Source organism: Barbus barbus, assembly GCF_936440315.1.
Source record: "Barbus barbus genome assembly, chromosome: 23".
Lineage (NCBI taxonomy): Eukaryota > Metazoa > Chordata > Actinopteri > Cypriniformes > Cyprinidae > Barbus > Barbus barbus.
Window position 1 is genome coordinate 22,236,838 of NC_136751.1, and position 25,590 is coordinate 22,262,427.

At 36.0% G+C, this 25,590-nt stretch overlaps 1 protein-coding gene across 1 annotated transcript; it reads right to left on the reverse strand.

Annotated features, from left to right (window-relative positions):
• On the reverse strand, window positions 1-25,590 carry LOC306843027 (chitin synthase chs-1-like; the record flags this gene model as incomplete). Its single annotated transcript, XM_079374267.1, has 17 exons — window positions 1-93; window positions 178-259; window positions 342-559; window positions 659-769; window positions 3,018-3,280; window positions 3,807-3,986; window positions 4,152-4,436; window positions 4,519-4,719; window positions 6,177-6,318; window positions 6,409-6,510; window positions 6,611-6,785; window positions 6,871-7,023; window positions 7,138-7,227; window positions 8,023-9,032; window positions 9,992-10,180; window positions 12,310-12,445; window positions 25,487-25,590. The coding sequence occupies 17 exons, from the start codon at window positions 25,588-25,590 to the stop codon at window positions 1-3; spliced, it is 3,534 nt and encodes a 1,177-aa protein (XP_079230393.1).

The window sequence follows — 25,590 nt, forward strand, 5'->3', positions numbered from 1 at the left end:
TTATACTGAAGTTATAGCCCTAACAGATGGGTTCTTAAAACATAAAGCTGTGTCTGGCCCATACGTCTCAGGCTGGTGGATTGAGTCCAGGATCTGTGCAACATGATTGACATGGTTCATTAAAAAAAAAGCTAACATTTAAAATGTCATCATTTTGTTTGTGATCCATTGGCTCACCTGATGTGACCGATGTGACTGCTTTCTATAAGATTTAATTTCTGTGTCAGCATATGCCACAAAATGGATCAATGTGTAGATTCTGAAACAAAAGAACATAATCCATTAAAAAACGTCTCTTTATCAGTAATTGTGATTTGATTCTTGTGTGCATGTTTAGTTACCTGTGATAAAGCATTCCAACAAACTGCATTAACAGCAGTACTGCAAAACCCAGTAGAAACATCAGTGCGATTGGATCTACGGAAAACACTTCTGTTGGGTCATAAGTCCCATTGGGATAGATTTTTGGGACCTTTATGGAGACTGAGTCTCCAATCGCCTGAAGGAAGAAAGTTGCCACCAGCCAAAGTGCATTGCAGAAGAAAAAGACAAATGTAACCTGTATGGAAAAGTAAGGCAAAACAGCATGGAAACAGATCTCTACTGTTCCAGAGCAAATACTTTAGACAAGACCACATACTATATTTCTTTTGCGTACCTTATTTCGAAGTTCTCTTAGATCATCAGCGATTTTTTCCTGTTGTTCTTTATTCTCTTTAAGAGGTTCCAGATATTTCTTCTGCAGTTCTTTCCAGAAATCGATTTCATCCTGCAACATGTGAAAAAAATGAGGAATTAAAACCTAATATTTAATATCTAATCAGCAACTCATAAAATGCATGACATGTTAAAAAACATTTAAAGTATACAGTTGACATATCTGCAGCGACAAAAGGCTCAAGTTAGAATGACCAAAAATTACTGTGGAAAAAAAAACATGCATTATTATGACACAAAAATACATGGCTGCTTTTGATTAATACAATAAAAAAAAACAACTAAATAATAAATAAATATTATTTAAATAAAATTATAATACATATGTATACACACACACACACACACACATATATATATATATATATATATACACTGAATAAAATAATAAAAACAACACTTTTGTTTTTGACACAATGCCACAGATATATATATATATTTTTTTTTTTTTATGTAATTGGGGTTTTAGCTGTGACTTTATTGACTTTTTTATTTACTTTGTTATATTTACTACTTATTTTATTTTGATGCTGTAAAGCACATTGGTCAGATGCTGCATGACATGAATATGAATTTGAAACATTTTATTGGCATATTTGTTTTAAATTAACATGTTTATTCTTCCGCGAAACGATATAGTACCACGTGACTAACATTCAAACGAATGTACGTTAGTAAGACAATTTATAACATCTACATACAATACCTTATTAAGATCCTCTGCTTCATACTTGTCTGTCTCCATTTTTTTCTCTTTTAGCCAGTCTTTGAGAAGTTTTATTGCCCATTCTGTATTTTTTTGTGTGTTGGCTTCGTAGCTGTCATGCTCTATTTTGTCAAGTTCAGTCTCAGTAAGCTCTCTGTGTCTTGTCGTTGTTTGTTCTTCGTAGTTCAATTTTCGTTTTTTCGTCTTAATTGGGGAGCCATTTGAATCGTCCAAATCTATCCACTGTTCAAACGTTTTGTTTTTACCGTACATGTTAAAATTAATGTCGAAATTTTCCATTGTTAATTGTGGTTGTCCAGTGTTTGTCACAAGATGGCGCCAAACGGTAATCTTTTTTTGGCGCGGAGGGATTATAAACATACAAGTAGTACCGGCTATGCGTTATTACTTTGGAGAGGTTATTATTTGAAAAGAACGAACCTGCAAATGTCCCAACTGACCAATCAGAATCAAGCATTCCAGAGAGCCGTGTAATAAATATGGTTATATGCAAGTTAATGAAATGCTTTTATTTTGTTATTCCTCATGAGACAGTTATTTTCATATTATTTGGAAATTGTACATTTAATATTACTCAACATTTGAAGTCATTTTCATTTGATCAGTTTTTTAAATGTGTTTTATTTCAAATTAATTTATTCGTTCATTCATTCATTTATTCATTATTGACAAAGAAACTGGCTTAATAAATGAATGCCAGAGATCACTTTTCCTTTGATCTGAGTTTTTACACGCTATTACCGCAAGGCCTAGTATATGCGCGCAACACAAAATAACGTGGCGGCTAGAATGACTGTGTTTTTCAAAGTGGAGGCTGACCTGACCGCAGTTGGATTCGGACGGCAATTAAATCAACAACTACCCCCTGTATATGGTGAAAATAACTTACGCCCCCCTGAGAAACAATTACCGTCCGAATCGGGCTTAACACAGATTTAGACAGATTTGTGAACAATATTTGAGAGAAATAGGCCTTTTGTGCACGTAGAAAAAGTCTTAGATCTTTGAGTTCAGCTCGTGAGAAATGGGGGCAAAAACAAAAGTGTTGCGTTTATAATTTTGTTCAGTGTATATATATAGGCTATATTAATTTCAAATATTTTGTTAGTTAGACTTACCAAAGGCAGTGCAGATTCACCCAAAGGAAATTCGTAAGATTTCATCTGCAAATGCTCAATCCAAGCTTTTGGATGAAACATATGAGTTTTAATGGTAGTCAAATTCAATAAGTCTACATAGAATATTATGAAACTATTTATAGAAGTTACACTTACTTTGATGAGGACTAAGCTGGAACTCATGTTCCCTACAATACATAGGAATACAGTATTAGTTTTAGTTGTAGTATTAAAACACGCCTCTACGTAGTTACAATAGATACAAAATAAAATGCTCACAGATGGACTGAAGTGTCAGTGTTAAATTGTCCTATTGTGTGGACATGTTTTTACCTTTGTGTTTCCAAGGGAATTTGTGGCTTTTCAGTTTTTGTTATTTCTTCTGATGGTAATATCTTCTCACTCAGATCTTCAGATTCCAAGCATGGACATTTGCAGCATGTGGCATTCATGACCTTTTTCTTGATGGTATCGACTGCCGTAGTTTTAGTCTGGCTGCCGGTTTCACGAGTGCCCCACGTGACATTGTTCATGTTGACTATGGAGTAAATAGCTAGGAGTAGATACCCACTGGGAATGCATAGGAAGTATAACAATCCATAGATGACCAGTGAGAATTCCTGAGGGTGTAACGCTGCCGTGATGATGTACAAAACCACCATGCCGATGAGGAACAGACCACTGGGGGTCAGAAAAGTCTTTTGCTTCACTAAATCACCTATGAGAGTTGACGAGAGAAGAGAAAGTATTATAGATATAGGCTAGATCGTATTGCTATCTTTTAGAAAAAATGTGCAGTCTAAAAATATTGATGGACTAAAGCATACAGCTACTGTACTTTCAAAAGGTTGGGAATGGTAAGATTTTCTAATGCACCTAAGTCTAATGTACACTACCATTCCTAAGTTTTAGTAAGATTTTTTTATATATATATTTTTGATTCTCTTATTCTCAGCAAGGCTGCATTTATTTGTTCAAAAATTTAATATTTTGAGATATCATTACATTTTAAAAGAACTGTCTCCTTATGTCTTTTAATGTTTTAATTTACTCCAGTAATGATTTTTTCTAATAATGTAAATGTAATTACTGTCACTTTAAACTTTATCAGTTTAATGCATCCTTGCAAAAGAAAAGTATTAATTTATTTTCAAAAAATCTTACTGTGCAACTGGAAAAGAAAACGACACTGAAAAGAAAACTTCTGATCAAACTAAAAGATACTTAAAGACAAAATTTTTTACCTATGATTGAGAGAATTGTTCCTGCCATGAGAAATGCATAGAGTACACTCATGATTGCTGCAATTTTAATCTGTGTGTCAGATTTCAGTTTGAAGCACAGGATGAGGTAGACAGAAGGGGGCACTATGGCCAAAGCTAGGGCTATATTTTCATCCATATTCAAGATGAACACAAAGCTTCCTGCAATATAAACAAAGCACTTTAATAGATATTTTGGTCAAATGTAACTGTAAAAACATATCTTCCTTATGCCATACTGCTGAAACAGAATAATAAATCCAAGCACAAAATATATATTTATTTATTTTTTTATTCAAATAAATATTTCTAAACTGCTAACTTTACCTGATATCATGAGACAGATAGTGGCAGGGCCCAGGATGGAAGCTGCCATGCTGATAATCTGGTACAAGATGTAAAGTTTTGAGATTGAGCTGTTCCTCTGAGAGGTCAGTCCTCCTGAGCCCAAGAGGTCGATGGTGTTGGCCATGGTAGAGGGTCCCCAGCGTCTGCGCTGGTTGTAGAACTCCTTAAAATCCTGTGGAGCGTTGGTGTAGGCATCAGATGCTGCGTTATACTCCACCCTCCAGCCCTGCTGCAGCAGCAGAGTGCACAACCAGCGGTCCTCACCTGACATTACACCAACAGAGGGTGAATTACTTTAGTCTTAGTTGAATTGATATAATTTGTCAGAAGTTAACTTCAAGCAGACCTTGGTCATACTGGACATATTGGCTGGCTTCACTGGCTTTGGTTGTGTATCTCTTCATGACGTTGTCGTCCATGAGTGCAGCTCCTCTGAAAAGACTGAAACATCCAGGGCTGCACAGTACACAGCCGAACACGTGTTCTGCAGTCTTTTGCAGCCAGTGGCCTACCGCATATTCAAACTTCTGATACCACACCATGGGCCCTTCAATTATAGTGAAGAAATGACCTGATTAGTCTACTCAGCGCCCTTAAAATCTATGCATAAGTAGTCTCTAGTGCAGGGGTCACCACACCCGAGCGGTTTGCATGTGTACTGCACGTCAACTCGGACAACGACGCAGAAGTATAAACGAAAACCGACGCACAGCCTATGGTGTGGAGGCTACGGCATATGTCTGACCCAGAAGTATAAATCAGCCTCAAATCCGTGGTTTTCCTGTGGAATCGGGCCACTTTAACATTCTTTCCGTGGGATGTTTTTCATAAGCTGGTTTGCCAACCGACTTAAAACATCTAAAGAAGAAGAAAAATATGTTTTTCATGTCCGCGGGTTGAAGCAACCCAAATAACATGATATTTAGCCTCTGGACTTTTATCAGGGGAACCCTGCCAAAAAATTTTTATTTTACAAGAGCCAATCATGAACAAGAGTCAATAATGATATTGTCGGAGCTATGAATACAATAAAAAAAAAAAAAAATCATAATAATTATTTTTAATAATTAAATAATAATTAAAATTATAATTTTTATTGCAACTCCATTCTAATTATTTTATTCTTTTATTATTATTATTATTATTATTTATTATAATTATTCTTCTCATGAATTATTAATGATAAAGTGAAAAGATGGCCATCTTTCAAACCATTTACAAATACAAAAACAAAAACATGCTAACAAAGCGGCATCTACACGCAAAAAGGGAGAGCGTCACCGATTCCATAATAAAACCAGAATCAACATTGGCTTGACTTTTCAGATGTGGCGAGAACTCCGAGATTTGTAAGGATTCAAAAGCAACCCAGAAATGTTTTTTCTTGCTTAACAGGTAATATATTTAATTGAAATGATAAATAGTCATTCAGCTCTCTAGCATCAGCATAAGTTCATTGTAATATTTGACCTTATCAGACTAGCAGTCTTAACGTCCAGTGTTAATGACTTGTAATGTAAACTTTTGTTACGTCATTTAGCTATTTCTTAAGGGAAATTTGATTTGGCCAATACAGATAGACCGCGTAAAAAGATACCTGCATTAAGACCAATCATGTGCTTATGTCTTTCACATTAGAGTTTAAAAATCTTGTAGCCAAAGGAATAAAATTCTTATAGCACTTGTATCTGAACCTTGGAAAGCGACCTAAGTGGTTCGCATCCTTCATAGAGCACATGAGAAGGGTCCATCAGTTGGTCCATCAACAATCATTGTGTTTTGATTTAAAAACATCAAAGTTTCCAGTAAATCAAAACACAATGGCACCTGCTTAGATGACATCTTTTTAGATTTCCATGTGTACTCTGGTGCCACGAACGACCACATTTATTCGAGCAGATCCAACGTACAACCAAAACATTGTTATTCTGCAAGATGAATGCAGTTTTATTTTTAACTGCTACAGGACCAAAAGCCACATGATGTAGCTATAATATATCCAACCTGTGCCCGTGGGATGAATCCTGCCACAGGCAGCTCCAACCTCTGGGTAGAGTTTAAGTCTGTCGATTAACAGCATGACTGCTGACGGCTGGAAATCAGTGTCCCCATCCAGGGCCAAGATGTATGTGTTCTCACTGTCTTTCTAGGGAGCATTGAAAAAAAACACGCTGTAGTCAAAATTTCTGGCTGATATTGTATTAATCTGTAGAAAGTCTAATAATAAGCTACCAACCTTCAATTTCTCATCAAGGTAATCCAGTTCTTCACCTGCCTTAAGCTTTTTGAAGTACTGTCTGTTAAGTCTCCAGCCAAGAATGTAATACAAGTACATTATCTGCGAACACAGATGATTAGTGAAGTTGTGGGTATAAAAAAAAAAAAGAAAAAAAAAAGTATGTTTTTTTTTTTTTAACTGGATTTTTCATGAACCTTACCTGCGACCATCTTTTTTTGTGACGGATAAGTGTCTTGTCTTTGAGGTGAACCATCATCAAATTGCCTTTAGGGAGGGTGTATTCCAGCCGACCCCCATAAGGGGTGTTTATGATCTTCTGGCGTGGTAGCGCTGCCTTCTGTTTGAATATACATGGATCCTCTTCCATGAAAATGCTAATGTATGTGAAGTATTAGTAGATTAGTCTTGCACATAAGTTCTCAGAGCACATAAACAGATATAACGAAGGAGGATTCTTACGTGTAAACTTCTTTAATTACATCAACAAGTGTTTCAGCATATTCATTTGCATGCCTTCCATTATCGACATCCTTGAAAGCATCATCAAAATAAATATGGAATTCAAACTCGACATCACTATGTTCCTTGGTCTTGGGCCTGTATTTATCGAGCCTGGTAGTAAAAGAATTTTGCAATTACAATTCAATAATTATATAAAATATATATATAAAATTAATATATAAAATTAATAATTTTTTAGAAGTTGAGTAAGTGTAGTCTGTTTACCTGAACATAGAGATGATTATCTTCATCATTTCATCGTAGGTCTCGTGCCACATTGTTGCACACAGAAACACTCTGATGGTTTCTTTTGCACTGAGGAGTACATTTTAAATATTTATGTCATTAAGTCATTTCATGTTAAGAAATCCAAAGAAAAGTTTAGTCTTTCATTGTTTAACAGACTTGAAGTTCTCAGATATAGTTTTTGGAAGAATCTGATGAGATCTTTTGAAATAGGGCTTTATTGCAGATTTATTTTAATTGCAGGTATTTTGGTAAATGTGAGCACAGATTTAGATGTTGAATGCTTTTTAAAATCCAGAGGAGATACATGTGAAAATACAGGGGTCTCTTTCTCAGATGAAACCTCTAAGAAGTGGGGGATTTTGCTCTCCTTCTAATCTTACTAATGCCTTGGAGAAAGAACTATAACATCAAACAGATCTCATTTGTCATTTTTAATAGGAACACATTTACTGTGTACAATGCTTTAACTTAGAGGGGTTGATTTAAAGGGATGCACTGATAATAATAATAAAAGAATAACTCATACCAATAACAACATAATCATGTTATCCAGTTAATAACCAACATATGTAACCAAGATGTATTATTATTAGTGTTTAAAAGAGTGTTTAAAGATAGAATTTAAGTGAGATTTAGATGATGACAAAGAAATATAGATGGTAATAAATGATTATTTTACATTTAGGTTTATACATTTTATATATGTAAATTATATAATATATAAGATAAAAATATAAATGTAAAAAAATACCATTCAACATTAAATATTAAATTTTGTTATGGATAAATAAAAATATTTAATATTGGCTGATATATTAATGATACATGTAACCATACTTAAAAAATAAAAACACTTACCACTTTTTCTCCTTGATTCTCTTTCTGATTTCAAAACGGGTATTTAGCAACATGGACTGTTCTAGAAATGCTCCTTCATACATGCGTCGCACAAACAGATCTTGGGTTCTTTCTATTCGATGGATCTTCAGGTACCAGATGTAAACCGTACTGAGCATGAGTCCCAGCCACCAGCTCAGAGCAGAGAAGCCCAAACAGGTCAGTCCCCCTATCTTCTCGTTAACCACAATGTCCCTGGTTTTCAGAGTTCTTATAGCATCCGTCAACATCAAATGCAGCCATGTGTCACTGGATTTTGGCCGAAAGGTCTCAAAACAGGTAGAAGTTTGATTTGAATCTGGGAGCCTGATTGATGTTGGAACCAAAAAGACTGCCAAAACTGTGATCGAGGCCAGGTACATGGGCAGGACGAAGCTGCGGTGCAGGGCGTGCATCTTACAAGCCACAACCACAAACCAGCGGCACAAGGCAGAGGATACAATCTGGATCACCACCAATGAAACGATGACTGTTTCAAAGACAAGTTTGACCGATTTCCATTCTCTACCTGACAGAGGAACGTAAGCTCCCACCACAGCTGACGTAACCAGGATTCTCGTCAAACTGGAGATGATGCAGACCACGTTACGGGACTGAGCGATGTCTTTGGAAATGTTGTCTAGAAATGATACAGCAAAGAGCGTGCTGTAGTTCTCCCACCAGTTCACAGAAACACAGATGGTCCCAATGATGGCAAGGCCAATTGATATATTTATCTCTAAGGAACTTTCGAATACCAAATAACTGACTGCAAAGAACACATAACCTGCGATGGTTAATAAAATGGAGCACATGGGGAGCATTATAAGCCACTTTTTCTCTTTGGCAAGGCACTCAGCGACCACCTGGAACACTGCGGACAGGATGCTCACGCTGTTTAGGATCATCACATTGGTGATAATGTCAAAGTGTGGCATGGCTACTATTGTTAGAACTGCTGTTCCCAGTGCTACCAGGAACTCAACACACAGAACCTGGAAGAAAGGTCAAATCAAAGTCAGAAAGGTTACGGCAATCATAATCAGGATCTATGCTGCCTATAACAAAATTGGAGGTCCCACTTTATATTAGGTGGCCTTAACTACTATATACTTGCATTTAAATTAATAATTTGATACAATGCACTTATGGTGTACATGTTTTTACATTGTACTTACATTTAAAAAAAAAACACTTGCATGCAATTACATCTGTAATTATTTTCTGTAATAACATTTATAGTTGCACAGTTGACTCATCCCTTACACCTTAACCCACCCTTAAACCTACCCATAGCACCAAACCTGTCCCTAACCTTATCCATATCCCATCTAAATGGCAGCAAGTGTTTTGCAATACAATTAACACAATAGGTACATTGTACTTATTTTGGAAGTACATAGTAGTTAAGGCGACCTAATTTAAAGTGGGACCAAATTGGATATAAAAAAAATCACTAAGAAATTGCTAGTAAGTGATTGTAACAAACCATCGCAAAGAAACGACAAGTAAAACACTAAATTAAACATTAAATTTTGTATAAAAACGCACTCCAATAATCTTGATTAACAATTTAAACATTTTTACAGAGTATAAATCTATTCATTAAACACTCGTCACGTTTCTCTGGAGAAAGGGAACAAGGAGACAAGGAAGTCTTCAAATAACAATATCCTTTAATCAGAATATTCACAGGGAATCCAAACACGGAAGACATTCATGGATCGGGGTGAAGACAAACAATCCCGGACATTGGCGAGAAGGAAACACAGGGCTTAAAACTAGATAATTAATGAAACACAGCTGGGGACTAATAAACTAATCATGAGAACTAAACGAGAACAGGAAACTAACCAAATAAGGACATAGAGGGAGAAACTAGGGCAAGGAAGGCACATGGGGAGCAAAACAAAAAACAAGACAGGACAAATGTCAGACACTTGTGTTTGCTTACCCAAAAAAGAGTTAATTTCGAGGGCCTGGTTGCACTCTTGAAAATGAACTTCCATGTGCTCTTTAGCAGAAGGAGAACACTTGGCCCAACCAGAACAAAGCCAATCCCAAGTAGGGCGGTCGGTTTTTGTTCTGAACATATAATCTCAGTTTGATTGTTCCCAAATGTTATCAAAAGCAGAAATGATGTCTGTAAACACAAAAATGATCTTCAATCTTTTTTGTAATATTCAATAGCTAAGTGGATAATGAAAAGTGGAAAATTAAAATTCACTGTTATTTTATCTTCTCACCCTCAGGCCATCCAAGATGTAGATGACTTATTATCATTATTTTATATTATTTGATTTTTTTCAGTACAACAGTAAAAAAGATTTTTAGTTGGAACACTGTCCGAAGCTGTATCCCCTTCTAGCCACAACCGCAAATAACACATAATTACTGTATTTGCATTACTGTAAGGGTAGGTTTAGGGTTGTGGTAGGGGCAGACATTAAAAAACAATTTGACAGGTAGCATTTTTCATTGTCTAAATTGTAGGCCTACTACCAACTGTTTTAATGGGAGGTAGCAAAATCTGGCAGGGCAGCACAGATTCATGTTACCGAATATATTATAAAATACACCATTATAGTTTTTTGTGTTTGGGCACTTTGTAATGTAAATAAGCCCAACACTCATGTACAGCAGAGTGGAGCGAGTGAAGGAGCTTTATCCCCTTGTATCACACAATAGTGACGATTCTATTCAACATTAATGTTTTGCAGGGAGTTTAGCTCCACCCTTTTTTACACCGATACGGTACAAAATAGTTTGATTTAAAAAGATTAGGGATTATTGATTAAATGTCATTTTCAAAATTATCTCCACATTTTACAAGAGCTTGTCACTCGTAATTGACATTAGATAGTGGTGTAGTGTTAGATGCGAAACAGGGATGACGTTTTTTGTGGGCAGAGCCCATCTGGTGGCGGTGACAGTCTATGGAGCCATGGAATAAAAGAATAAAAAAAAGGTCAATTTGATTTTATATTTAAAAATTCTCACTTTATTCTCGCAATTCTGAGATTATATCTCACAATTCTAATAAGGAAAAACACCTAGTCATCCTCTTTTTCCCCGGCTCTTCTGGCTTTTTTTCCCCTCAGAATTGACAAACTCACTATTTTTGAGTTAAATCGAGTTATAAAGTCCAAATTAGGAGATATAAACTTGCATTTCTGAGAAAAAAAGTCATAATTGTGAGAGAAAATAAATGTTATGTAAAAATGTTAATAGTATAAGTCTAAAATCTTATGCTGTAACTGTAGGACTAATACAATACGATAACTATGAACAGCTTATGTGAATATTATGTAGACCTATTGTTTAAATCACATAATGCTTTAAAAGTAGAGTAATAGCAGTTTGTGAACGAATCTTTCTGTTGAACCGATTCTTTTTGGTGAACTACTTGAACCAGATCATCAAATCGGACTGAACATTTGGAAAAGTTCGTGGCTCAAGCAGCATAGATCTACAAGTTACTAAATCAAAACTCACTTTTGGACATGCCTGACAGTCACTCTGATTCAAAATAAGCCAAAATACAGGCGCATATGATCCTATGCTGTTCTTTTTGCGAACTCATTCAGCGCTCCAGTTTCTCCAAGAGTCAATGAACTGAGGAAACAGTTGACTCGGACTGAAGACCGATGTGCTGGTGATATTTTTTATGTAAAAAGGTGAGCTGATTTTTATTCACTTTATTATTCACTTTATGCTTTAGACCAGTGCTTCCCAAACCTGTCCTGGAGGACCTTTTGCCCTGCACTTTTTGTATGTCTCCCTAATCAGACACACCCAATTTAGTTCTTGCAGTCTCTACTAACGAGTTGATGAGTGGAATCAGGTGTTTTCGATAAGGGAGACATACAAAAGGTGCAGGGCAGGGGGGCCTCCAGGACAGGTTTGGGAAGCACTGCTTTAGACATCCAGGTTTCACTTAATTAATGGGTGCTTTAATAATATAATTGTGAATGTCATTGGGTGATTAGCTACGTAAACAAACTACTTGTTAGATATATCAATAGACCGTCAGGAGCCACGGGTATTCATTTTATGTTCTTTGATATGCTTTTTTATTATTATTATCAAAAAACAGTAGCTGCTGAGTTTCATTTTTAAAACTAGGGACCACAGTTTTAGATAAAAACTTAAAAAGTAATCTATTACAGTGAGTGAATTAACAGCAAATTTTAATTTTTGTGTGAGCTATCGCTTTAACTGTTATCCCATCATCTATAAAATTATTAGCCAGTGATTAATAAAGCAGCTCACTTTACTGAGCAGAACAAGGGCGAAGACAAGTACACCAACAATGGCACACGAGAACAATTTCAAACACTGCACTTGTTTCTTTGGTTTCAGCTCATCTTGAATGATTGGTACTTCTCTGCACACATCCCAAGATTGCCTGTTTCGGAAAAGAAAAAGGGGGAACAGCTTACTGGAAAAGTGAAAATTCACTGGACTGAGTGTTAAAGATGTTCATTAATAACTAAATAGTGGTATTTATCATGCAAAAGAAGTTGTAGGTTTTTTTTATTTTAATTTTACATTTATAAATACATATTTATCTAGCTGTATGATTTGTAGAGGATTGTTCTAAATTTATATAAATATACATACAAACACATACATACATATATAATATAATGAAAGTGTTATTTTGGTAACTTATTTCAAAAAGTAAAACTTTCATATTCTAGATTCATTACATGTAAAGTAAAACATTTCAAAAGTTTTTTTTTATTAATTTTATTATTTTATTTTGATGATTAGAGCTTACAGCTCATGAAAGTCAAAAATCCATTATCTCAAAATATTAGAATATTTCCTAAGATCAATAAAAAAAAAAGGATTTGCAAAACAGAAAAGTTCAAGTTCCTTAAAGTATGTTCATTTATGCACTCAATACTTGGTTGGGGCTCCTTTAGCACAAATACACTATTTAGCCTTCAGCTCTTCTGTATTGTTGGATCGACTGTTTCTCATCTTACTCTTGAAAATATCCCATAGATTCCATATGGGTTTCAGGACAGGCATGTTGGCTGGCCAGTCAAGCACAGTAATATCATGGTCAGCAAACCATTTGGAAGCAGTTTTGGTACTGTGGGCAGGTGCTAAAGTCCTCCTGGAAAAGGAAATCAGCATAAAGCATAAAGCTTGTCAGCAGATTGAAGCATAATGTGCTCGAAAATCTCCTGGTATTGACTCCTGCATTGACTATGGACCTGATAAAACAAAATGGACCAACACCAGCAGACGTTACGGCACCCCAAATCATCGCTGGCTTCGGAAACTTCACACTGGACTTCAAGCAGCTTGGATTCTGTGCCTCTCCAGTCTTCCTCCAGACTCCAGACCTTGATTTCCAAATGAATAGCAAAATGGACTTTTATCTGAATAGAGGACTTTGGACCACTGAGCAACAGTACAGTTCTTTTTCTCCTTAGCCCAGGTAAGATGCTTCTGACGTTGTTTCTGGTTCCGAAGTGGCTTGGTAGCCCTTTTCCTGAAGACGTCTGAGCGTGGTGACTCTTGATGCACTGACTCCAGCTTCAGTCCACTCCTTGTGAAGCTCTCCCAAGTGTTTGAATCGGCTTTGCTTGACAGTATTGTTAAGCTTGCGGTCATTCCTGTTGCTTGTTTACCTTTTCCTACCCAAATTTCTTCCTTCTAGTCAAATTGGTTTTTAATATGCTTTGATACAGCACTCTGTGAAAAGCCACATCTGTCAGTAATGACCTTCTGTGACTTTCTTTCTTTGTGGAGGGTGTCAATGATTGTCTTCTGGACCATTGCCAAGTCAGCAGTCTTCCCCATTGTTGTAGTTTCAAAGAGGAAGAGATACCCGGAATTTATACTGTATGGATGATTATGTAATAAAACTCAAATGTAAATATTCTAATATTTTGAGATACTGCATTTTTGACTTTCATGAGTTGTATGTTCTACTCATCAAAATTAAAACAGAATATTTTAAATATCTAGAATATATTAAAGTTTAACTTTTTGAAAAAAGCTTTATTTATATATATATACAGGAGTTTTGACTTTCATGAGCTGTAAGCTCTAATCATCAAAATTAAAACAGAAAACTTTTTAAATGTTTTACTTTAATATATTCTAGGTTCATTACATATAAAGTTTCACTTTTTGAATTAAGTTTGATATATATATATATATATATATATATATATATATATATATATATATATTAGGGCCGGGACTTTAACGCGTTAATTTAGATTAATTACACAAAAATAACGCGTAAACATTTTTTAACGCATTTTAATCGCACTTATTTTTGCACCGCGGAACGTTTCTCACTGGATGAGTTTCGGCGGACCGATTATACTGGAGCACCAACTAGCGTTCAGACAAAAACAAACCACAGTGAACATGGACAAAGAAGCTGATGAGACCGCTTTGGTTGGCCCTGTGGATGGGAAATTTTGTTATAAAAAAAAAAAGGAATGGATGGAAGCGTCGATAAGAGCATGGTTGTGTGCAAGCTATGCAACAAGGAATTTGCATATCACCGCAGCACATCGAGCCTCAAGTATCACCTCATGTTCTGAATGTACTTGAAAGTATTGTGTTTTACTTAAAAAAACAGTTTACAGAAGGTATACCTACCTATAGGGTACCTGAATTTCTGAAATGTAGGCCATTATATTTCTAAATATCCTATTGCTACACTTAATGGCAATATTGCACTGGTCTGTTGGACTTGGTTGAACAAAAATAAACAATATTTTGTTGCTTAAGCTTATGTATTCAGTCATTATTCAATGGTATACTAAAAATCCATATGAAAAAACTTACTTCTCACTGTTCTCAGGTCAAATATTTATATGCGATTAAAATGCGATTAATTAATTACAAAGCCTCTAATTAATTAGATTATTTTTTTAATCGAGTCCCGGCCCTAATATATATATATATATATATATATATATATATATTCTTAGCAGAAATAATTAAATAATTACTTTCAAAAATAAATAAAATTTGGTAAAAATGTAATATTAAAATAATTATTAATGAACATTAATAAGTTTAAGAAATAACAAAATTATGTAAATTTAAACATTTTTAAATTATGGTATTTACAAAAAAAATTGTTCAGTACCTCCGTTTATGTCCCTGTTGTTGTTCCATAGTGATGTTTGCAGAGCATCAACAACATTTGATTAATCCTCTGTAAAACAGACGAGCGCCTTATAACCAGATGGGAGGGAGCACTACGCTTTTATTTAGCATGTTTTCTATGTAAAGTGATGCTTATCAGCTTCATATTTTCACTTCCTGCTTTGATGAAAAGATTCCCTAGAATTAAATCATGGTACTGGTATTGTTGAAACTATGCTACACAGTGACATTCTGTGCTTCCACCTTGTGAAAATAGTTTAGGCCATTTTGTGTTCTTGTGTGACAGTACACCTGCAACCAAGATGCATAAAATAATGGTGTACTGTGTGATGTGAAAGAACTTTTTGACATGTCCAGGCCTGAACCCCACTGAGCAAAAAATATAAATGCATCTGTAAATATGTAAGATATATGAGAAAAAATGTAATTAAATTGTAATGAGAAATGTTATATATTAAATGTATATGTTATATATAAAACAATCACCAGAAAACTGTAACAGTTTGGTTTCTGTTTAAGTTTTCTTTTTACCCTTATTTGGTATTTCCTGTTCTAGTTTCCAGTCATTAGGTAATCATTCATTCTCATCACCTGTGTTATATTAATTATCTTGTTTCCTCGTTTGATTGATCCCTTTAAAAGTCCTGAGTTCTCCCCTAGTCTTCGTCAGAGCTTGATAATGTTGTTTAATGGTTTAAGTGCGTTGAAGCTGATTAAAAAGATTCCTGTTTCTTTATTTCTTCGTCGAGCGCTCTTCTTTGATCCACAACCACATATCCCGTAAAATAGGGAAGATAATTCTGTCACTTTATTACATAACTGTACATTAGGACAAGGGTTCAAAAACATTTTCATCCTATACGACCCACCAAGGGATGTAACTTTGAGACCCAGTAAAAATGTGAAATATGCAAATATAGTCTTGCAGAGTGATTCAATATCTGTTCCAGTGGATTCTGCAAGTTCATTCAGTGAAGGATTCATCAGACTGATTCAAACAAATGTTTTCAAGTAATGGAATAAGTCACTTCTAAACTTAAAGCACATGGTCATACAGTAAATGCTGAGTGGAGCAGTCAAAATCACTTACATACTACAGAAACTTGTAAGATTAATTAAAGTCGGGTTTGTGAATGAACCGTTCTCTGGAGACCAATTAAATTAATCAGTTGATTCAAATTACAAAACTGATTTGCTCAGATCTGGACTGATCAGCATTTCTTCAAATCAATGAATAACAACTTTGGTCTGTTTGTCACACACTGTGTTTGAAACATCAGTAAGGTGTGTTAAGGCCTTTTTTAAGGCCACGCTGCGTAAAATAGTCTGCTGTTTTAATTTTCTAGGTTGGGACAAAAGCTAGCTTTTAAATTGTAATGTTACAAGATTTTAACAAGTATCTTATTCTCTTACTTAACGGTCTGATATTTTTTATTTCACGCAACGGTAAAATAAGTCAAATCTATGTTATTTAACTTTGTATTTTTTATCAACTCAAACTTTTTTTAAAAGCGCATAGATTTTCACATGTATCTTATTGTTTTAAATAACGAGTCCGATGCATTTTGTTATAGATGAACGAACGCGCTCACCTCTTCTTTTGTTATTTAATTTTGTCAAACTAACTAGTTTTAAATTGTAATGATAGAAAAACTGCCGTATTGTTTAACTAACATGTCAGATGCTTTTTTGTTTTATTTTCTACGTTTTTCCTAAAACTCTTTTAACAACACTAGCACGTCTCGACTTGTAGGGAAAAACAGTCGTTGTACGTTTTACGCGTATCTTTAATGTTTTTTCTTGATGTGTGTGTGAAAACGCTTTAATAAAAACTTCCCTTTATCCCATTTAACGAATTTTTATGAGGGGCAATAAATCTATTTTTTTGAGACAAGGTGCCCTACATCCTTTCTACCGTCAAACCACACTTAAGTAAAAACAGCAGTTGCTTCCTTTAATTAACACACCCAAAATCCTATTGCAGGGCAGTTGCTCAAAACGAAACTACAGTTCGCACTTCAGTGCAGGAAGGGAGCAATGCCAATGATATGGACTCCTTCTTAGCCGACTGCTTAGCCTAGCAGCGAGTAATAAATTTAAACAGCAGCTAGATCTACAAACAAAGTATTAAGCAAAACACTCACGAGCTGTGTCTCTTCTTCTGACTAATCGCTTCTCCCAAGTTATGACAGTGAGCAAGCAGTTTAAATAGTCTACAGTCACTGTGGGCGCCTTCTAATTTGCACACTCAACAGCCTATAGCAGGGCAATTGCTCAAATCGAAACTACAGTTCGCACTTAAGTGCAGGAAGGGAGCAATGCAAACGGCACGGACTCCTTCTTATCCGACTGCTATTATTATAATTAAGTGCAATCAAAAATACAGACTATAACGAAAAAACAAACTAGAAATAGGTACGAATTATTCCTTCCTAGCAGCAAGTATAACAGTGTTATACCCAAGTATAACAAGTTATAACAGTGAGCAAGCAGTTTAGTGACAATCAGTAAATAGTGTTTGAGTATGAATGGGTCATTTTGAGTAAAAATAAGGAACTCCAGATGTCATAAAACAGCAAGTTACTTAGCCTAACAACAAAAGCAACCATAAAACAGTGTAAATACATCTTGAAAACAGCAAAAAAAAAAAAAAAAAAAAAAGTATTAATTATTCATGCCCAAGTGCATGATGGGAACAAAAGGAGCATGACGTTGATATTTACTTAAACAATCTTTGTAAAAAATAATAAACAATTCCAAGTAAAATATACTTATAAGTTCAAACTTTAAATTCTACAAGCTTAAATTGAGTACTAATATTGAATTTACTTTTTTTTTTATTATTATTCTTGCCTGAACTAAATTATTTAATGTAGAAATTACATTTGTTTTTCTGTAGTATTTACTGCACCACAAAATAATTGTTATCAGTGTGGGGGAGCAATTAGTTACTGTAGCCTAAGTTTTCGCTGTGTTCACCCCTCATCACACCACAGCTGTTTCCTCCAGCGAAAATGAAGCCCTTAAAGTCCCCCTGTACTCAGAAATTTTATCCCTTAAAACTAATCTTTGATAATCAAAATTACATATTTAAATGTTTTTTTTTTCTTGTGAAAATAATTTTATCATACCTTAGAATAGCTTGAATGTAATTCTGCACCCTTGCCTCTTTTACTATACATGGATCTTGTAGGGAAGGTGTGCTGGTTCTTAAGTATACTTGGTCATCGCCATGGAGTGTCAGTAAGGACACGGAGACAGGAACTCCAGTTAGTTTACTTTAATGTCCAACAAGTTTACTGGTTACATTGGTTTATACGAACTTGTGCATGGTCGTGTGGCTATATGTGTGTGTGTCTAAACAAGGAAAGGAGAAATAGAATTACATAAATTGAGTGATTTAGAACAAACAGGAAAACATTATCACATGTAAATGATCAGGTATAAAACTGTATGCAGTATTGTAAAGCAATAGACATAATGCACATCTTTAAGCATATAAGCTTTAGAAACTAACAGCATATGTAAACGTGAGTAGACACATTAAGTGACATTAACCACACTTCTGAACTAACTAGCATTTGAATTAGGCAGAAATATCTCACAATCGCATTAATGAGTTAAATAGGACGATTCTACATATTTGGTATACAGCCCAACTCTTTACATAAACGATCGCTCGTGCAGGGTCGCGGGTCTTCCGCGCATCTGTCTAATCTTATATATAAACAACTCGATAAATAATCTTAATTAGCATTAACAACACTATACAAGATAAAGAAACACTTACTTTTGGTCATTAACGCACACAACAAGGAATCAGGAGAAAACACACGAACCATATCTTTCTGACAGAGCAAAATCCCTAAAAGAATATATATTTTAACAGTCGTCAGACAAAGCGGTTATTCGATTGGCTGTCCCTTCACGTGATCGGTGCATGATAACTACTGCGGTCTGGATGCCTGAGAGTGTCCAGCAGATGGCGCAGATGAATTTCCTCTTCTACAGATCTAATAATATGCAATTTAGCCCCGCCTCCACTCAGTCACACTAGCCAGGGCTCCTGATCCATGGATAATGACTGATAAAACTATGTTTTTACTAGCGGACAATAATAGTGGATACTGTAATAGTCGTTATAGTTACTTACTTGATGATGTTGTGTCCTCAACATGCCTTGAAGACTCGAATGCAGCAAGTTTGTGATTCTTAAAGGGTTACTCCACCCCGAAAATAAACTTTTGTAATTTATCACTTACCCCAATGTCGTTCCAAACACGTAAAAGCTTTGTTCGTCTTCCGAACTCAATTTAAGATATTTTGGATGAAAACCGGGTCCCATTGAGTGACTGTCCCATTGACTGCCAAACAATTAAGGCACAGAAAAGTATAAAAAGCATCGCCAGAATAGTCCATCTGCCATCAGTGGTTCAACAGTAACGTTATGAAGCTACGTGAGGTGAGTCTAACACAGAACAGCCTATGCAGTTTGCGTCCAGCGGATATTCTCCAAAATGGCGCTATGCTAACGCAGAGGAAACGAATGGTTGAATAAAGTTTTTTTTTTGTTGTTGTTTTTTTTAGTACAAAAAATATTCTCGTAGCTTCATAACGATACGGTTGAACCACGGATGGGAGATGGACTATTCTGACAATGTCTGCATACTTTTCTGTGATTGACAGTGGTAATTACTTGGCAGTCAATGGGACAGTTGCAAGCCTCCTGGTTTTCATCAAAAATATCTTAAATTGTGTTCCAAAGACGAACAAAGCTTTTACGGGTTTGGAACAATATGGGGGTAAGTGATTAATGACTAAATTTTCATTTTGGGGTGAAGTAACCTTTTAATTCGCTCCCGCGAGCATATGCGAGTGAAGTGCAGCCGCCAATGCGGGAGAGGTGGGTCTGACTCCGGGATACTTTTACACTGTTCCTGCGGGTTATTATTCAAGTTAGCGGTTCTAAACTCACGTTAAACCACGGATCCTATGGTTTTTTGCTCTATTTTATTTTTGGTTTTATGCTGGTAATCCTATTGGCATATTTTGCATTCAATGCTATGATCTCTATGCGCGCCGCGTTTGTGTAAATGGAGAGAGGGATATGCTAGGAATCTATCCCTTGACGTGATTGGTTACTGAGTTTTGTGATGTAGCAAACCGAGGGCTGTTTCAAATGGCGTTTCTGGGTCTTCCATTGGGAAACTACAGTTTTAAGGAGAAAATACTCAGCAATGGTGTTGATTAATGGATTGGCACATGGTTTGTCTAAAAGCAAATTAAAAACACTAGAAGAATAAACAACATATAAAACTTGATTTTCACTACAGGGGGACTTTAACACATATGATCGCATAAGCTACTTTATAAGACAATCATGTTGCCATTTTCATTTGAAAATTTAACTTTCAATATAAAACATATTACAGTGCATGTGGCAAAGAGGTTTACATACTTGAAAGAGGTTTGTACTAGAAATGCAAACATTAAAATTTTGTGTTTGTACAGTAAACAGGTGTGTGTGTGTGTGTGTGTGTGTGTGTGTGTGTGTGAGAGATCAGGAAGACTTTAACTTATTTGGTACTGAAATATTATACCTATCAATACTACAGTAAGTTTAGTAGCCTATACCACCCATATTAGTCAATTTAAAATTTGTATTTATTTTTATTATTATTATATCCTCACTGGAGGCTGAGCCCCCCTAAAATGAAAATCCTAGAATCACCCCTGCCCAACAGCCTATAGCACGGCAATTGCACAAATCGAAACTACAGTTCGCAGTCTTCGCACTTAAGTGCAAGAAGGGAGTAATGCAAATGACACAGACTCCTTCTTAGCCGACGGCTATTATTATAAGTGCAATCAAAAATACGGACCATTTCAAACAAAGTAGAAATAGGTAGATAAAGAATTATTCCTTCCTAGCGGCAACAACAAATCTACAAACAAAGTATTAAGCAAAACACTCATGTGCTGCCTCCCTCCTTCTTACTAATCGCTTGTTTTTCAAAGGACATTTTATATTATTGTTTTCAACTGTCCGGTAGGGTTGGGTGGTATATCGAGTTGGTGTATATTTTTTAAACTTTTTTTGTGATATATAATGAAGCAATACCCTTATGAAAATTAACCATGTTTTTACTACAAAAAACCCCCCAAAACAACAAAAAAACATGGTTAATGTAGTTTAACCACAATTGGTCCTAAACATGAGACAAGCTTTATATTAAGCTTTGAATTATTATTTTTTTTTGAATGAAAGTTCAAAAAGATAAATGATGCAGATTTATTTTCACAGGGCCTTTGCTCATATTTACCAAAGGTGCCAATATTAGTGGAGGGCACTGTGCTGACAGATAGTGTTGTGCTAGCATTTCACGGGTATATTCTCCAACTGTAAATGTTAGAAAATCATTGAAATATTTCAGTTTTGCTCTCAGGAAAGGATAAGCCTTCTTCATGCGAGTCTCCATGCGAGAACATCATAAACTTCAGTTAACAAACATATGTATCACAACAATTCTGACTAAAATATACATTTTGCTAAAATATTTATTGTTGAATAACAAATTTGTCATATGTAGAATTTCAAACCTGCAAGTAAGTGTATTTTTAATCAACCCTAATCAAACACACCTGAGCATACTAATCAGAGTCTTCAAGATCATTAGAAAATCACAGGTAGGTGAGTTTGATCAGGGTTGGAGCTAAACTCTGCAGCAGATTGACCCTCCAGGGAAAGATTTGTGGAACCCTGCTGTAAAGTGACTGTTGTAATGGGGTAATCAAAATATAGGCTAATGCAGTTTTGTGCTTTTGTTTTTATTCATATTTATTTTAGTTTAGCGAATTAAATTAGGGCTGCCAACTTTCATGCTTTCAGCATGAGACTCACACAACTGACATTGTTCTCATGCTCTCATGCCACATGTCCATTTTCTTATGCATTAAAAAGTGCCCTCAAATGAAAGCAAGAACATCCTTACTTTAAACTGTAATAGTGAAGTGATAGTGAAGTGACATTCAGCCAAGTTTGGTGACCCATACTCGGAATTCGTGCTCTGCATTTAACCCATCCAAGGTGCACACACACAGCAGTGAACACACACACACCGTGAACATACACCCGGAGCAGTGGGCAGCCATTTTATGCTGCAGCGACCTACAATTCCTGCCGGCCGGAGACTCGAACCCGCAACCTTCGGATTACAAGTCCGACTCTCTAACCATTAGGCCACGACTTCGAGGATAATTGAGGAAACAGATTTGACAACCTCTCCAGTGCGTATTAGTGTTTGCACTCTGGAGAGCGTCAGAAGTTTCAATTTATGTGATTTGTAGCATTGAGCAGTGTAGCTGATCACAGACATATCTTGTGATTTCTTTGATTCCGTAACTCTTTTTTTTTTTTTGTATGCTTGCGAATCTTCTCATTGTAATCCGAATCAGAATCACGCTCCCGAATCCTCTCAATGTTATGAAATGTATGCACAATTTAAGTAAGACATTCATCGTGTAGTGTAGAGAGCTTCATTGATTGTGATTAAAATATAAAATGTAAAAATAAATGAATTGATTAAAATGTGTATATATATATATATATATATACACTCTGTTATTTATTGTGCGTAAATGATTGTTCTAATTATTCTGTATTTTCGTTGTATGCGATTTGATATGGAGTAGCAATTTGACGATTTCATGTTAAATTAGTAAATAAAAGATTGCTCTGATCTGTCTTATAGGCTATTATGTCTTAAACGGATCGCAGTTGATCCGTGATATACGGACCAGGTCCAGACCCTACCATTCGGCATGTGATTCACAGATTAATTTGGCACATTAATTTACACATTCAAGCTATTTAAAGCCACAAGAATAAGAAAGAAACAGAACTCAATGGATATCACATAACGTGTAAACTTTGCGCACTAGTTATGCCGGTGAACCGTAACCAGTCCATGGTGTAAAAAAGGTTGGAGACCCCTGGTCTATAACATAGCTGCTTTGGTTAAAATTTCTCAATGGTATTGTAAAAAACACCCTTTTACCCTGTCAAAATCAGCTCTATTTTCAGCACGCTATTCTAGTCCATGTTACTTTAAATGCTAATGAGCTCTGCTCACCCCGCCCCTCTCTTCCGTGGGGTTAAGCTAACAAGCACATATTAGGAAAGGTGGTTTGCAAAAAAAACATTATACTCACTTCTTCTGTAAATGAAGCTGGATCACGAATGATTCACACGAACTTAAATGCATTTAGGCAGATTGGATTCGGGGATCGGCGCATTCCCTTCAAAAATGAAAGTAACGTTAATCCTCTGCTTCTTCAGCGGCTCAGATGATGGGAGTAAATGACGACTACTATGTTCATTATTACATTCAAAAACAAATGCCTCAATTGCTTAATCAGCGACATTCTTGTCTTCCCCTGCACCGGAGTCAACACAATGGCGGACAGCTCACAGCTCACTCAGGGCGGGTCTAAGGTAAGATGGTCTTGTCAATCAACTATCGTGGGAGCGGCTTGTGCAGAACTATGTCATTCTGATGGGAATCTCAGAACACACTGATTTGAGAAAGGGGATTTTAAAATAGGGATTTAAAAAACAACACTGGGTGGATTTTTATCATTATAGGGTGGATGTGTGCACACAAAAAAAAGTTTTTTTTTTTTTAAAAGTCGTGACGTATTGTCAAGTATGGTGACCCATACTCGAAATTGGTGCTCTGCGTTTAACCCATCCAAGTGCACACACACACAGCAGTGAGTAGTGAACAAATGCACACACACACACACACACACACACACCGTGAACACACACCCGGAGCAGTGGGCAGCCATGCTGCAGCGCCCGGGGAGCAGTTGGGGGTTCGGTGCCTTGCTCAAGGGCACCTCAGTCGTGGTATTGAGGGTGGAGAGAGCGCTGTACATTCACTCCCCCCACCTACAATCCCTGCCGGCCGGGGACTCGAACCCACAACCTTTCGATTACGAGTCCGACTCTCTAACCATTAGGCCACGACTTCCACACACTTCCAACACACATTTATATTAAAGTATCGGAAGTCGGAATTGACCCTTTTTTTATTTTTTAGAAAAAAAAAGCCTTTGTTCACAGCCAGCCTTGTACTCTGGGAGGTTCACAAAACTGTCGTCTATAAAATGCGTTGCACAAATTCAAACATTTGGGTTGTGCTGTTCTGTTGTAAACAAATCTTAGCAATGATTCCTAATTGCATCTACTTTCGGAAGGTCAATTAAAATGCTTTTGCGTTCACACAGAAACACACAGCATCTCCCTGACATTGCTGCATCAATACTACTGCGCATACTGAAACCACGCCTTCTTTCTTTGTGTGCACATATGTGACCCTGGACCACAAAACCAGTCTTAAGTCGCTGGGGTATATTTGTAGCAATAGCCAAAAACACATTGTATGAGTCAAAATGATTGATTTTTCTTTTATGCCAAAAATCATTAAAGTAAAGATCATGTTCCATGAAGATATTTTGTAAATTTCCTACTGTAAATATATCAAAAATAAATTTTTGATTAGTAATATGCATTGCTAAGAACAATTTTGACAACTTTAAAGGCGATTTTCTTAATATTTAGATTTTTTTGCACCCTAACCCTAACCCTCAGATTCCAGATTTTCAAATAGTTGTATCTCGGCCAAATATTGTCCAATCATAACAAACCATACATCAATGGAAAGCATATTTATTCAGCTTTCAGATTATGTATACATCTCAGTTTCAGAAAAAAATTACCCTTATGACTGGTTTTGTGGTTCAGGGTCACATTTGGGCAGAATTATGCAAATATTTCCACATTGTGACGTAGACGTGGGGGCGTGTTTTAAGGAGGCGTTTTAACCCGGTCTGGATGAGCCTTCTCTTTTAGATAGAATAAATCCTTTTGTGGGAGACTTTGAGCTTTGTAACTCAGATTGTATACACAAACAGCTACATAACACACTAAAGAAAAGGAAAACAAGAAATCGCATCATATGACCGCTTCAAAACAATTTTTTTTTAAGGAAACACTTTTTTTTGTTTGTTTGTTTGTTTTTAAACCAAATAGAAAATACTGATATATTAATCACAATTCAGGCAAGATCGCCCAGCCACCAACTGTCAGCAGGAAGTGTGTCACTTTCAATATGCTTTGAAATCACCCTTTTTTTTACCCAATTTGTTTCAGATTTCATCAGAATAATGTCAAGACACTCTGTGCACAAGATGTGCCGGTGAGCTTCGGCGACGCAAGTGTGTACATACTTACTTCTGGTCTGTGTCACACATGCCAGAGTAGATGGTGTTACAGCTCATGATTGTGCCCCTCCTACTCTCCGAACGGAGCACTCCAATCTCTCCTTGCAGCGTCAT